Consider the following 15,487-nt stretch of genomic DNA (forward strand, 5'->3'; position numbering starts at 1 on the left):
TTTAGTAATTTTATGTCTGTACTTTCGTTCGTTTATTGGCTGTGCTGGGTCTTCATGCCTGTGCAGGCTTTTCTCCAGTTGCAGTGCTCTGACCTGTCACTGTGATGGCTTCTCTTCTTGCAGAGCACGGGCCCTAGGGCACCTGGGCTTCCGTGGTTTCGGCTCCCAGGCTCTAGAGCACAGGCTCCCGTGGGATCCTCCCGGATCAGGGAGCGACCCCCTCTTCTGCATTGGCAGGCAGATTCTTTACCTCTGGGCCAGCAGGGAGGCCCTCCCCTTTCTCCTTCCAATGGCTTCCTGGTGCTGGTCCTCTGGTCCACGTTGTTCTGGGATGTGTGTGCGCCTGGCTCTGATAATAGGGGCTAGGGGTAGCAAGCGAGCGGGCAACAGGGACCCTGTTCTCCAAACCGGGGAGATGGACCATCAGGAGTGTTGTTGGCAGGGGTGCAGGAAAGCTGTCTACAGGCAATTTGGAATCTTCTGGACTCGGGCTTCACGACCCTGGCCGGCCCTGAGCACAGAGTTCTTCCTCAATCTGGGTCTGAACAAAGGCGGGGCTCTCAATCTCTCTGGGGCAGTGACTGGGGGCGGCAGGAGCAGGCATCCAGCCGGGAACTCTAAATTGTGCCATCCAGCTGACGGTCACTCCCGTGCCCTGCCGCCTTGTCACACTGATCAGAGCTCGAGCAGAGCTGTCAGCCAGCCTTGAACAGTTTGTTGGGTATTAAAGTTCAGGGAACTCTGACAGCTGGGGTGGATGGGAAATAGTGGGTAGGGTTGGAACAGAGATCGTTTCCTCTGCAAAGGAGATTGCATTCAAGAATCTGTGCTGTTAGGAGTCCAGGAGTGGCTATGCTGTTGAGACAGGGGAGCGGTGACCGGAAGGGCATGGGGGCCGGGAGATGGCCATCTCTGCCGCTGGACCTGGGGGCTGGTTCCACCGGCACGCTCAGTTTGTGGCAGTCCACTGAGCTCGCCCCCAGCTCTGCCCCATAGAGCCTGGCCCTGCCTCAGGCGCCCAGGTGGGCTGGCATGGCGGTGGGCCCCCGGTGACCGCCAGCCGCTGTACCTGCAGAACAAGCACTGTCTGCTGGAGGCAGGGATCAGCTGCACCAGAGACCTGATCAAGTCCCGAATCTACCCCATCGTGCTCTTCGTCCGCGTGTCAGAGAAGAACATCAAGAAGTTCCGGTAGGGCTCCAGGACCCCCGCCCCCGGTCCCCCACTCCCCAAGCTCTGGTGTTCCCAGGAAGAGCAGCTGACTGTGTCCAGCACACCCCCACCCCCTGAATATCCCTTTAGTGTCTGTCCTAATCCAGGGGGACATGGCCCTTGCCCCAACAATGAAGACAGTAACACACACACACACACACTCACATGCACACACTCCCGGGAGGGTGAGCACCAGGGGCCCCAGGTGGTCTGGGAAGCCAACACCTCCGGAGCAGGCGCACCACAGCGAGGCCAGGCCCAGACCACACCAGGCCGTGTGGGACATGATGTTCCGTGAAATAAGCCAGACAGAGAAAGGCAACTGCTGCATGATTTCACTTGTCTGAGGGCCCTCAGGAAGTCAGACACAGACAGAAAGTAGAAGGGTGGGTGCCAGGGGCTGACAGGGAGGGTGGGGAGTTTCAGTTTTACATGAAAAAGTTATGGAGATGGAGGCACATCCATGTGAATCACTTAACCACTGCTGAACCATACCCTTAAAAATAGTCAAGATGAGAGATTTTGTTTTCAATGAACTGGATCACAATTAAAAATTAAAATGGACCTATTTTTTGAAAAAACAAGGCCGCACCTCTTAGAATTCCTTGATGAAGAGAATAAAAGGGCACAAGAGACGGTGCAGAAACCCAGGGAGGGCGGCGGGGGCGGGGGCGGGGCGGTGGGGCGGTGGGGCGGGGCGGGGCGGGGGCGGGGGGTCGGTGCGGCGGGGCGGGGCGGGGCGGGGCGGGCGCGGCCAAGCCACGCCCCTCAGCCTGGCCCACCCGGTGTGCGTCTCTCCCCTCCCGCTCCATCTGCAGGAAGATGCTGCCACGGCCCGAGACGGAGGACGAGTTCCTGCGCCTGTGCCGGCTGAAGGAGAAGGAGCTGGAGGCGCTGCCCTGCCTGTACGCCACGGTGGAGGCCGACATGTGGGGCAGCGTGGAGGAGCTGCTGCGCGTCATCAAAGACAAGATCGCCGAGGAGCAGCGCAAGACCGTCTGGGTGGACGAGGACCAGCTGTGAGGCGGGGCCACCGCCGAGTCTGAGCGGGACTCGGGGCCGAGTGTCCGGATCCCGAGGGGCAAGGGACACCCTACCGCCTCCACGGCCTGGGGCGGGGGGTGCTCCGTCCTCCGGGTTAGGGAGCCCCTCCAGGGAGCGCCGGGGGCAGGTGTGTCTCCGAAGGGAGCAAGGAGCCAGTCTTCTCCACCCGGCGCTGACCTGCTGAGTCGGCCAGCCAGTGCTGGCCTGAGCGGGGAGACAGGACTCCCCCAGGAAGGACACAGAGCCCAGTGGGAAGCCGGGACAGCAGTTGAATGTAACGCGTGGAACAAGAGAGCTGCCAGTTGGGTGGGGGCCGGAAAGCCAGGCGTCCCCCAGCCCTCTGGACACAGGAGAGGCGCATTCCCAGGCAGAAGGGGAGTGTGCCATGCTGTTATTTTTCTTGCATTAAAATGTCTCCATGTCCTTATTTTCAACCGTTTGATAGTTTGCTTCCCTGGTGGCTCCGCTGGTAAGAAATCCATCCACAATGCGAGAGACCCGGGTTCCATCCCTGGGTTGGGAAGAACCCCTGGAGAAGGGACTGTCTACCCACTCCGGTATTCTGGCCTGGAGAATTCCATGGACTGTATAGTCCATGGAGTCCCAAAGAGTCAGACACAGCTGAGTGACGTTCACTTCCACTTTGAGGGACTTTCAGCTCTTGCAGCCTTCCTAGCTGCAAACCACCCCCAGCAAGCTCAGTTCAGGCTCCGAGTCATGTGCAGGGTGAAGGTGGGGTGACGACGCACCCCAGTTTTCCCAGGACACCTGATTTACATCTGGGTTGGGGTTAATAACGAATAGCACCCTCTGACTAAGATGTGTCCTGATTTGGACGATGCGTCATACCTGGGACGGGCCCCTCTTTCACGGGCTGCCTAGAAGGTCTCACTGTCCACACCCCTACGTCGGACATGACTGAGCAGGCACGCGCGCACACACACACACACACACACACACACACCACACAGCAAGAGCCAGCAGGCAATGCTTCCTCCAGAACAAGCCCCAGAACCAAGTTGGATGTGCCGGGTTTGGAGAGGCCATGATTCCAGGGGTCCCACTGAGATTATCTAGGGCCAGATAAGCTGCCGCACGAGGAGACGGGGAGCTGGAGGGTCTTCCCCTTCTATCTTGTTAGAGCTCTATGAGAAACAGTAAATTTTCCCCAAGCCCGGGCAATCGTGTTTCCACTTAGAAACCATTGCCTCCTCGTAAGTACTTAGAGCCAACGGGGACAGACGTGACTGGAAAAGAGTCCCGGAGTAAAAGGCCTGCTGATTTATTTATATTATTTAACTGCAGAATTCTCAGGCTTGTGCAGAATAATCAAAGCGGCAGCTTGCATATAATTGGGGATGTGGGGGCACGTGGACAATGCGGGTGAAGACAGGCCACGCTTGAAATACCTGAGCGAATTTGTAGTGGGTCTTTTCCCCAAGTAATCTTCGCCAGGATGCCGGCTGCAGGGTTGTGTGTATGTTAATGAGCTGGGATGGGAGGAGAGGAGAGAAGGGTGAGTCCTGTGGTCTCTCCCTGGGTGAAAGCAGACGAGGCTGGGGTTTGGTCCCCTGGGGAGTTGGGCCCCGTGAGGATTTCCAAGGAGACCCCTGACATCATCTGCTCAAGCTCTGGGCTCCCGTTTGTCAGCTGCCAACAGCTCAGCAAAAGGCAGCTCCGCTAGCTGCCTGGGAAGGAGAGAGGGGTCTGGGGGTCTGGGCAGTGGGGGTGCTGTACTGAGCTCTCTCTGAAGCCTGGCTGCGACTCAAATTGTCAGAGCGGGACCTGCAAACGGAGTGTTCCCTTTGGAGCCATCCCAGGAGTCAGGAAGGCTGCCTTGAACCGCACAGAACCACACAGTGGGGCTTGCTGCCCACCCAGCGAGCCCGAGCCCCAGCCTCTGGGAGGGGCCCTGTGCTAGGCAGGTAACACCAGTGCGAATGCTTGGTCCACCTCCAAGGGCACCAGCCGTGCAGCTCAGAGCCCCGGAAAGTGTGTTACTTGTGTACACCCACACTTTTCTAGGGAGAATTCCAGGCTTCTTCAGATTCCTAAGGGGTCCTGTAATTCCTTCCCCCCAGCCCCTCGCCAAATTAAGAACCATCGCTCTTGAGTTGGGCGAATATTAACAACTACTTTTGAGCTCCTGCACTGTGCCAAGCACTTTATAAACGTTCTCTTGCTTACTGTCCCCAAACTCTTCTCCATGTTATACAGAAGAAAATTGAGGTTCAGAGAGGTGAAGTCACTTGACCAAGGTCACACGGCTGACAGCCGGAACCCCGCCCAAGCCTGGCTGATTGGCTGCCTGCAGGCCCTAGTTGGATCTTCCAGTTCAGAGGTCCCATCTGGGGCCCTGGTGGCCTCAATGAGCTTCTGCTCCGCTCCTCCAGCGACTGGGGAAGTGGTGGGCGTCCAGGGCAGTATCTGGACTGGGGCCAGGCCAGCGGTTGGATCAAGAAGACGTGGGCTTCCTCTTGGGGACCGAGGCAGCCTTCTGCCCTGCAGTGCCACCTGGGCTGGCCTGGGTGTCTGCCTCCCCAGGCCGCCATCTGGGGACACTAGAGGGGGACGCGGGAGGCGTGTGTCTGGGCTCCGGTGTCGTCACGCTGCCCTGAACGCCGAGGGCCTCGCTCCTCCTGTACGTGTGTCCCTGGTTCCCTAGCCCCCTGCCGGGGTCTGTCCCTGCTAGCCCCGCCGAGTCAACCAGGATGCTGAGGCTGCTTGACTGATGGGATGGCCCGGCTCCCGGCACCCTGCCCCTACCCCCTTTCACCCAGAATCTTCTGCAGGGGTTCCAGCAACTTCGAGAAAGCCTGGCCCCAGAGAAACCAGATTTCCCCGCTCCAGCTGAGACTGAACCCCAGCTTTCCGTTTCAATTTCAAACTCCAGGAACCCAAACCGAAAGCAACAGGAAGTGCCCCCCAGCCCCGCCCCCACCGTCTTGGCTCCCAACCCCCTCACCCAGGCCCGATCCTTCTGGAGTCACCAGGCTGTGTGTTGCTGGGGAGACAGAGCCCAAGAAAAACTCCATCGTCCTCAAGGGGCCATGAGCAGCTTCAAGGAGGCCGCAAGTGCAGAACATCTCCCAGCCCGGCCCGAAGCGGCCGTGGGTCACGGGGACCATCCCCTGCAAGGGACTGGGAGCCTCAGAAGGGAGAGGCTTTGAGAAAGACGTGTGGTTCATCCTTGTTTCTAGTCTGGAATTTTTGTACCTGTTTTTAATAAAGCATTCAGAGGTCAGAAGCCACACATTGTAAGAGGCCATTCTTACAATTCTCAGCTCTGCCGGTCCCCACCCCCCTACTCACAGGAAACCGCCCTTCTTGGGTCTGAGGTTCCCGGTCCTCACGCACAGACAGGCAGGACCCGTTCCTAGCCCCCCTCTGTTCCACGACCCAGAACACATTATTCACACTGTTCTCTGCTCGCTGTATTTTTTTTCCCCCTTTTTACTGAAGCATGTGTCTGGGGACACTCACAGCTCTCTAGTGTCCCTGTCTGGACCCGTCATTTCCTCGGCCTCCCACATCAACGACCCCAGGAACAGCTGTGCCCTGCACCCCGATACCCCGAGTCCCCGCAAGACATGCTCTCCAGGGAGGGGTTTGCAGGGGCGGCTTCCCTCCCCCGGGGCCACACCGCCCTCCCCAGGGCGGTGGGGGGGGCTTCCACTGCTGACAGCCCTGCTCTCTGCTCCCAGACCCATTCCATTCCAGCCCCCCCAACCCGCAGGGGCCGCTGGCGTCTGGGGGACCCTCTCGACACCACCCTCTCGCCGGGGCCACAGTCTGCAGTCCCGACACCCTTACGTCTGGTGCTGCTCTTGCCTGCAAAAGGGTGTGTGTGCTTTGTGAGCTGTGAGCGCTCCCAGGGGCTCAGGGGCGGCCTTCGGTGCTGGGACCCAGGTCCATGTCCACGAGACACACACTGACCCCGCCTCCATCCTCTCGAAACAGTCGTCCACATAGGCCCCAAACCGAATCGACCCCTTCGCCCACCCTCCCCTGCCTCGGCCACTCAGCCAGACACCTGGCTCCCCTTCTCTGTTTCAGTCTCTGTCTCTCTCACACACATCACCACCTTCTCAGTCACTTCACCTTGTTGATTAAACTCTCTACTCCCTGCCAAATCGGCTGGCCTCTCCCGTGTCGCACAGCCACCATCCTGGTCCAGGTGGACCTCGTCTCTCCTGGGACGACGAGGACACCCCCCCCCACGCGACACATACCACACCGAGCCACGCCAGCCCTCTGGCGTTTCCTCTGGATGCTGGGGCCTCACACACTGTTCCTCTTCTCTGGAGCACTTCCTTGCCCTCTGCCTGACGGGCTCCCATTCATCCATCAGGTGTCACCGAACCACCTCGGGGAGAAGTGTCTCCCTTCTACACCCCGTCACCCTCTTCGTCCCGCCTTTGGAATGACTCTGTCGTCTGTCTTGACCTCTTGACTGTGAGCTGCTCAAGGGCAGGGAGCACGCACGTCTCATTCACTCCTCGCCTCCAACGCCCCGGGGCTGGCAGCCTGCCAGGATTGGACACACAAGAAAGCAAGTCGTTGCATTCCATCAGAGTTTTCCAGGGTCCAGCCAGGATGTGATGGGCTTCTCAGGTGGTGCTAGAAGTGAAGGATCTGCCTGCAATGTGGGAGAGCTGGGTTCAATCCCTGGGTCAGGAAGATTCCCTGGAGAAGGAAAACGGCAGCCCACTCCAGTATTCTTGCCTGGAGAATCCCATGGACAGAGGAGCCTGGCGGGCTACAGTCCAGGGGGTCACAAAGAGTCGGACGTGACTGAGACGACTTGGCATGCACGCAAGCAAGGATGTACAAGAGTGATGTGGGCCAGAGTAAGGCAACGGCGGGGACCGTGGCAACCGGGGAAACACAATCCATCTAAGGGCGGCCGCTGGGACTCAGCCCCCGTTGCTTGGTTCCACCTAGGAAGCAAGCTCTGCTTGCCACATCCTCTGATCATTCAAGCGGGGTGACTCCCAAGTTCCTGCAGAGTCTAGACCAGCCTGAGTCAGGTGTCCGCCCTGCTTTGACCAGCCATGGGCACCGGCAGGCCAGGGTTGGGGGACTTGCCATTTGGAGAGGGGTCGTAAGTGGGGGTCCCTCAAAGACCCTGCCCACTCTGTAATTCCGGCTTTCCTCATGGCCTTAGGCTTTGGAGGAGAAAACAATAATCCAAGAAAGACACCAGAGATCATTTACCACGTGGGCCGCTCAGAGATGACAGTAAGTGGCGCACGGCTGATCCCCTCCGTGGCCCTCCCTTGGCTCACAGCTGACTTTTCTCTGGATCCAATCGTGTTGTTGAATTTTTATGCATTTTTTTTTTAATGTAAACTGAAGGCAGAGGTCACTTTTGCTCTCGAGGCTCGTGGGGGTCTCCAGGGAGCTGCCCCCACCCCTGTGGGCTTCTCCTAAAGGGCCAAGTCCCGCCCCCACAGGCTGGGGTCGGGGTGTGGTTGGCCAGCCCAACAGCCCCGGCCTCTTGTTAGCAGAGCTCTGTTGATGGATGAAGTGGCAACAACAGGGCTGGGGAGCCACGGCCATGCCGGCTGGCCTTCGCCCACATCGATGCCCCATCACCTCCCTTTAGTTATCTGCTCGCGCCCACCTCCGAGCCTGGTGGGGATAGCCACTTTGGGGGGCCTAGACCTCCGATCTCAAAAAAAGACCCTCCAAACTAGCCAATGAGCGCCTCCCTGGGACCAGCACGCCTACTGTGTACTGGGCACCTTCCCCTACGTCATTTCCAAACCTGGCATCCATCTGTGCCCACAGGAAATATCACCCCGTTTAACAGATGGGGAACCTGAGGCTGGGAGGGGCCTTGCCGCCACCCCCCCCAGCTCGGGAAGGGGCGGATCTGAGACTTGAAAGGGAAACCTCAGCACTGGGGGGCGGGGGCTTCCAGCTGTGGACTCACCCGGAGCTGACATCAGGCTCCAATTTAGGGGCAGGGGTCAAGGTCAGACAAAAGTCAGGAAGACTGGAGTGCTTGTGGGGGAGCACCGAAGAGAGAGAGGGCTCCCCTCTCCCCTGCCCAGGTCACAGGGGTCGCCGAGATGCAGGTGGGTTTACCTCCGTCTGTCTTGTCCCCTCACCGGTCACCCACCCATGCTGACCCCACACCCCTCACCCCCTGCACTGGCCCTGGTACCAACAAAGCCCCCCGCCCCCAGGAGCACCCGGGGGCCTGGGTCCCTGGGTCCGGGCTTGCCCTCCCCGGCGGAACTGTGCGGGCAGGAAGTCTGGGCCTCTCAGGCGTAGGGGGAACCACTGCACGGCTGCTGCCCGGGAAGGGGGTGAGCAGAGAAGGGGGCGTGCAGGAGAAAGAGGAGAGGAGGGTTTGGGCTTTCTGGTTTGTTTGGATTCTAAAATTAGCTGCTGGCGAGTGAGGGGGCCGAGGGCTCACACCCGCTGTCAGCCCAGGCTGCCGCGAAACCCCAGGTGCTTGGCTAAAAATTGTATTGAAAGTTTCCGAGCCAGCTGGGGTGACTGGAAATGAATCTGTAATACAGGAATTTCTTTCTTTCCTATCACATGTCGTGCTCGGTTCTGATCTTGTTTTGACCGACGCGGCGTGTCTCCCCCAGCCTTTGTGTCTCTGGACTTGAGTGTAGGTGGGAGGCTGCGAAACCGTGTTTGCCTCGGGGTGGGGGTGGGGGTGGGGGCAGACGGGGGGAGGTGGGAAACAGAGAGACAGACGGGCAGAGAGACAGAGCCCGAGGCCAAAAGGCCGTCAGGTCCTCCAGAACGAGGGCCGCTGTTGCCCTTGGGTGCCCCCAGCCGAGGTCCAGCGCCGGGCGGGCACCAGACATCTCAGAGACAGGTGTGCTCGGGTGGGCCCCACAGGAAGGGGTCCTTGTGCATTTGTGTGCTGAACAGGCAGCCTCCCAGGGGTGCCATGGGGACACCTAAGTGCTAAGATAACTTTCTGGGGCTTCCTGGGGGTACGGTGGATAAGAATGCACCTGCCGATGCAGGAGACACGGGTTCGATCCCTGGTCCGGGGAGATCCCCCATGCCCCGGAGCAACTAAGCCGCGTGCACCAGAACCCTGAGCCTGCTGTAGAGCAGCCCCTGAAGCCTGCGTCCAGAGCCGGTGCTCCACAGGAAGAGGAGCCTCCCCGCCGCCAGCAACGAGGACCCAGAACAGCCAAAAGTAAACAATAAATGAGCAAAATTATTTTTTAAAAAGATGCCTTTCTGTAACCCACCTCCCTAGGAAAGGTCGTCTGTAAAATGAAGCTATAAAACCTGGGTGACATGCTCACGGGGTAACCGTGAGGCCCAAGCGAGCACGCACAGGGACCCCGCCGGATTGGCAACTCCAGCCCAGCTGCTGTTAATCTCAGGTCTAGTGAGACCGGGGCCCCTTGGCTTCTCCAGTGGGGTTTGCCCACAGTAGATACTCAAACCAAAAACGTGCCATTTCCCCCCAAATCCTCTTCCCCTTCCCCCCTCGTACATGCCATCACCCCCCACCAATCACTCAAGCCGGAAGCCTAACCCTCTGCCCCACTTCATAACCTCCAGTCCTCGGTCTCTCTCCAGCCCAGACCAGGGCCAGCCCCATCGACCGGATCATCCCCGACTGGTCGACCCGACCTGCAGCGACTCATCCGTGTTTGTGCCATGAACCCCCTGGACGCCTGGAAACCCAGGGACCCCTCCTCAGAACATCAGTGTCCACGTTGAAGTAGGTGATTTACCGCACGGTGTCAGTCTCAGGTGTACAGCAAAGGGATTAATATTTCCTCAGATTCTTTATATGCTTCATATCTTTTATGATATGTACTGTGGTTTAGTCGCTCAGTCGTGTCCAACTCTTGGGACCCCATGGACTGTAGCCCGCCAGGCTCCTCTGTCCATGGGATTCTCCAGGCAAGAATCCTGGAGGGGGTTGCCATTTCCTTCTCCAGTGATATGTTTTAAGATACGTTTGTGCTATGCTTCATATCTTTTATGACATGTTTCAGATATGTTCGTGTAAGATGCTGCATGTAGTTCCCTGGGCTTACAGTGAAGGCTTGTTGTTTCTCTGCTTATATATAGCAGTATCTGTTAAACTCCTAATCTATTCTCCTCCTTTCATCTTTGGCTACCATAAGTTTATTTTCTACCTCTGTGAGTCTGTGTCTGTTTTGTGAATAATTCCGTTGTATTATTTTTCAGATTCTACACACACGCGATATCGTATGATATTTGTCTGTCTGACTTGCTGCACTTCGTGTGGTGACGTGCAGGTCAGGCTCTCACGTTGCCACGAGTGGCAGTGTCTCATCCTTCTTTACGGCCGACTAGTACTCCGTGGTCTATGAACCACATCTTCTTATCCATTCCTCTGTCGACGGGCATTCGGCTTGTTCCCACGTCTTGACTATTGTGAACAGTGCTTCTGTGAACATAGGACTGTGTGAATGTTTTTGAATTATAGTTTCGTCTGGATATACGCCCAGGAGTAAGCTGGCTGGGTCATATGGTAACCCTGTTTTTGGTTTTTAAGGAGCCCCAGTACTGTTTTCCACAGTAGCTTCACCCACTCACATCCCCGCCAACAGTGTAGGAGGGCTCCCTTTTCTCCACACCCTCTCCAACATTAAAATAACATTTTTAGATGCATAAAATAAAATTCATAGGCTTGCAAAGGAAGCTGTCTTTGTTGAAATACAGTTATCAAAATATTTAAAGAGCAAGCCCATAATCTGGTAACTTATGTGCTTTGCCACAAAGGTGTTAAATAACAATATTCAACAAGAAGACCCAGCGATGGGGCGACCACTGTCATTATCCCAGAGGCGGGACGAGCACAGGGGGTCTCAAGTCTCCTGTGACAGCCGCAGGGGACCCGGGGACGCTGGGCTTCTGTCCATCAGCAAGTCCCAGAGGCTGTGCCCACAGCCCTGAGGCCACCGTGTCCATTCACAGCGGAAGGAGAGACTCACTTTCAGTCAGGGGTTCAAGAAAATGAAGATGTAATTTTTCCAGTCAAAACTCACAGACCCCACCCACCCCCCAGATGTTGTGCACGGATCCAAGGGCAGAACCCCCGGCAGAGGGGGGTCTTCCTGGAACACGACTGGGTCACCTCACTCCCCTGCCACAGACCTTCCCACTGGGAGGTGCAGGGGGTGGATGAGAATGACCGACCCTGGCTTAGCAGCCAGCCCCGTCTGGTCCCTTCCGGAACCTTGTCCTGCCCGCTCTCCACATCCAGCCAGGCTAGACGTGCCCCTCGGGGGCACCTCCCCCAAACTCTTCCCGTCTGAGGGCTGCAGGGCTACTGCTCCTCTGCTGCGGGTAGGTCCCCTCAGCCCTCTCTAACCCTCCTTGTCCCACTCGAGATACAATGAAGACCTAACCCCCATACACAGGCAGGCGACCTGATTTGGAAACATGGTCCTTGCAGATGTGATCCGGTTAAGATGAGCTACAAAGCTTCAGGTACGCGAGACGCAGGAGTTCTGGGAACTGACAGCGCGGTGAGACTGGGTAACAGCACAGCATCGTATGAGTGAGCTTGCTGTGAGGATACATCTTAAATAGAGAGTTCTGGGACTTCCTCGAGCTCCGGTGGTTAAAACTCCACACTTCCAATACAGGGGGTGAAGATTCCATCGACCCCTCGTTGGGGTCACCTAAGCATAAAACAGAAGCAATAACTGTAACAAATTCAGTCAAGACTTTAAAAATGGTCCACATCACAAAAGCCTTTAAAACAAGAAGACTTCTCACCACACACGGGCTTCCCTCATAGCTCAGTTGGTAAAGAATCCGCCTGCAATGCAGGAGACCCCGGTTCGATTCCTGGGTCGGGAAGATCCACTGGAGAAGGGATAGGCTACCCACTCCAGTAGGCTTCCCTGGTGGCTCAGCTGGTAGAGTCTGCCCGCGATGTGGGAGACCTGGGTTCCCTCCCTGGGTTGGGAAGCTCCCCTGGAGAAGAGAAAAGCTACCCCCTCCAGTATTCTGGCCTGGAGAATTCCATGGACTGTATAGTCCACGTGGCTGCAGAGTCGGACACCACTGAGCCACTTTCACTTTCACTCACCACATGCGCGAGCACACACACACACACACACACACTGGCAACCACGCAAGGGGATGGATTGGTTAACTTGATTGTGGCATCTTTTCACAATGAATGCATATACCAAAACATCAAGCGGTGCAACTTTGATGTTTATAAATTTTATATGTCAAAAAACTCCTCTGAACACAACAAAGAATCGATGAGGTCATAGTGGACAAAGGGTGTCTCTAATCCAGTGACCGGAGTCCTTAAAGGAGAAGCAAGGAGGAGAGTTGGATACAGAAACTCAGAAAGAGCATGACCCTGTGAGGACAGAGGCAGGGGATGGGGTGATGTGGCCACAGGCCAAGGAAAACCGGGGGCCACCAGAGCCGGAAGAGGCGGGAAGAACCCTCCCCTCGAGCCCTGGAGGGAGACCAGCCCTGCGGCCACCTTGATCGCGGACCTCTGGTCTCCAGAACCAGGACAGAGGATGTTTCTGTTGCTTTGAGTCACATGGTTCAAGGTCATTTGTTACAGAAGCCACAAGAAACAGACCCAGGATGTAAACTCCAGCAGAGCCAGGGTGCTTTCTTGGTCACCTGGTCACACGCATGGCATGCACTCGGTGCTCAGTGTTCGGAAAGACTGACTGCATTCCCCGAGATGTCAGCCTCTGTCCAGGTTGGGGCGCACTTTCATCCCTGGCGGCACAGGCCCCCAGGCCTCATGCCTACCTCCACCTGGACTCAGGCTACCTCCCTGCTGGGTCTGCAGTCGGGGGCGGGGGGGGCTCGGACGCTCCCCACACCCCTGGGACCCCTTCCTGGGTCTCTGTCATCCTTCTGTCCCCAAACCTGGGTCACGCAGGGAGTGCTGGCGAGGAGCCAGGGAGCCAGCCTGCCTCCAGGGTGCAGGAAAGACAGACAGGGCCGGTGTGCTGGGAGGGGCTGAGGACAGAGCACGGCCCTGCTCCTGGAGCCCCGGCAGGGGTAGGCCAGACTCACGGCGGAGGCCCCGCAGTCTCCTTACGAGGGCCCTGAGGCTGCGTCTGACCTTGAGGGTGTGTCTGACTTTGGGCGTAGCTGGGCACCAAAGAAGGAAGGAAGGCAGACCTTCAGACAGAGCCTGGGCCAGGGAGGCTGGGCCCAGAACTCACCCCAAGGAAGTCCACCTCCCCCCCTGGCCCCGAGGCCCTGACCACTTCAAGCAAACAACTCCCCAGACTTCCCGGTGGCCGCGTGCTCCAGAGGAGAGGGAGGGGGAAAGACAGGCTGCCAGCATGGGTGCAGTAAGAGCAGCTCGAGCTGCCCCTGGTTCTCCCGGAGCGAGGGCGAGGGGCTGGGCCGGGCCCACCCGGACAGGGGAGTTCCCACATGGCCACACCTGCAGAAACCACTTCCAGGTCGTGAGCGGGAAGCGGGGTGGCCAGCTCAACCCGGGGTGTTGCCGTCTGAAACACGATTTCTGATGCCCACCCCCACACAGCCCTTAGTGGTGCAGAGAGAGTGGAGGAGGGTGTGAGAAGGAGGTGCCCAGATGCCCCGAGCCTGGACGAGGGGCCGAGGAAGCCGGTGTGCACGTCAGGAGACATCTCAGTGCGGTCTACTGACCTGGGTTGCTGTTGTTTAGTCACTCAGTCGTGTCCGATTCTTTTGCGACCCCACGGACTGTAGCCCGTCAGGCTCCTGTGTCACGGGATTTCCCAGGTAACAATACTGGAGTGGGTTGTACTTCTTTCTCCAGGGATCTTCCCGACCCAGGGATTGAACCCGCATCTCTTGCGTCTCCTCGGTTGGCAGGCGGATTCTTTACCGCTGAGCCACCAGGGAAGCCACTGACCTGGGAGGAAAGCATTAAGCATGCCTGCTAATCTGGCCCAGCCCTCGTTCACGCTTTGTTATTATCAGCCTCCGGATTTACAGCCATCGTCGGCTTGAATTACCATCAACTGCTATATTTTTTCAGACGTTTTCTATTCTTTTTCTTTCTATCCTTTTTTTTTTTGACTGTGTGCATGTGTGTGCATGTGTGTGTGTGCGCGTGCGCACGCGTACATTCATCAGTTTCAGCAAATGAGTTTCTAGGCTGGGAAGACTTCTAGTACCCTCTAGTGGTGAGAATGTGTGTGCAAGTGTGTGTGTGGGTGTGTGTGTGGCTGTGTGTGTGGTGTGTATATGGTTGTGTGTGTGTGGTGTGTGTGGTTGTGTGTGTGTGGTTGTGTGGTGTGTATGTGTGGCTGTGTGTGTGGTTGTCTCATTGTGTGTGGTTGTGTGTGTGGTTAAGTATGTGTGGCTGTGTGTGGGTGTGGCTGTGTGGGTGTGGTGTGCGTGTGGTTTTGATGTGGTTGTGTGTGTGGCTGTGTGGGTGTGGTGCGTGTGTGGTTTGGGTGTGGTTGTGTGTGTGGTTGTGTGTGTATGTAGTGTGTGTGTGGTATGTGTGTGGTTGTGTGTGGTGTGTGTGTGGCTGTGTGTGTGTGTGGCTATGTGGGTGTGGTGCGTGTGTGGTTTGGGTGTGGTTGTGTGTGTGGTGTGTGTGGTGTGTGTGTGTGTAGTTATGTGTGGTGTGTGTGTGTGTGTGTGGCTGCATGTGTGTGGTTGAGTGTGGTGTGGGTGTGGTTGTATGTGTGTGTGTGTGGCTGTGTGTGTGTATGTGTGTGGCTGTGTGTGTGTGTGGTTGAGTGTGTTGTGTGTGTGGTTGTGTGTGTGGTTGTGTGTATGTGTGGTTGTGTGTGTGTGTGGTGTGTGTGTGGTTGTGTGTGGTGTGTGTGTGGTTGTGTGTGTGGTGTGTGTGTGGTTGAGTGTGTATGGTGTGTGTGTGTGGTTGTGTGTATGTGTGGTGTGCGTGTGGTTGTGTGTGTGTGTGGTGTGTGTGTGTGTGTGTGGCTGTGTGTGTGTGTGTGGCTGTGTGTGTGTGGTTGAATGTGGTGTGGGTGTGGTTGTGTCTGTGTGGTTGAGTGTGTGTGGTTGAGTGTGTATGGCTGTGTGTGTGCACACGTCTGTGTGCATATGGTGGGGTATACGTGTGTGTGTGTCCATGTACACACACGCGCATCTGCTCATGCTGGGTGGGGGGTCAGGTTGGTGGTGGCGCACATGTGGGTGGAGACCCCGCCCCAGTCGGTGGCCCAGCACCCTCCAGGCTGGCTGCCACCTGGCCCCCAATGCCCCTCGCCCTCTTCAATGTCTCCCAAACAGGCAGCTG

At 57.2% G+C, this 15,487-nt stretch overlaps 1 protein-coding gene and 1 long non-coding RNA gene across 8 annotated transcripts in view; both read left to right on the forward strand.

Annotated features, from left to right (window-relative positions):
* Nucleotides 1-2,690, forward strand: part of CARD11 (caspase recruitment domain family member 11) — a 106,836-nt gene extending 104,146 nt beyond the window's left edge. For 5 of the 7 annotated variants that reach the window (XM_070780287.1, XM_070780288.1, XM_070780284.1 and 2 more), the window contains 2 exons: nt 1,076-1,191; nt 1,985-2,690. In XM_070780287.1, coding sequence (XP_070636388.1) covers nt 1,076-1,191; nt 1,985-2,258 — 390 coding nt within the window. In that variant the 3' untranslated portion in view covers nt 2,259-2,690. The remainder of the gene's footprint in view (nt 1-1,075; nt 1,192-1,984) is intronic. The other 2 variants (XM_070780289.1, XM_019988203.2) reach the window with 1 other exon arrangement.
* A 5,496-nt stretch (nt 2,691-8,186) lies between these two features.
* Nucleotides 8,187-11,304, forward strand: LOC139179627 (uncharacterized). The gene is made up of 3 exons (XR_011563950.1): nt 8,187-8,339; nt 9,826-9,970; nt 10,447-11,304. It is a non-coding gene; the product is annotated as an uncharacterized lncRNA (long non-coding RNA).
* The last annotated feature ends 4,183 nt before the right edge of the window (nt 11,305-15,487 follow it).

The sequence above is a fragment of the Bos indicus genome, chromosome 25 (genome assembly GCF_029378745.1).
Source record: "Bos indicus isolate NIAB-ARS_2022 breed Sahiwal x Tharparkar chromosome 25, NIAB-ARS_B.indTharparkar_mat_pri_1.0, whole genome shotgun sequence".
In the NCBI taxonomy this organism is placed as follows: Eukaryota; Metazoa; Chordata; class Mammalia; order Artiodactyla; family Bovidae; genus Bos; species Bos indicus.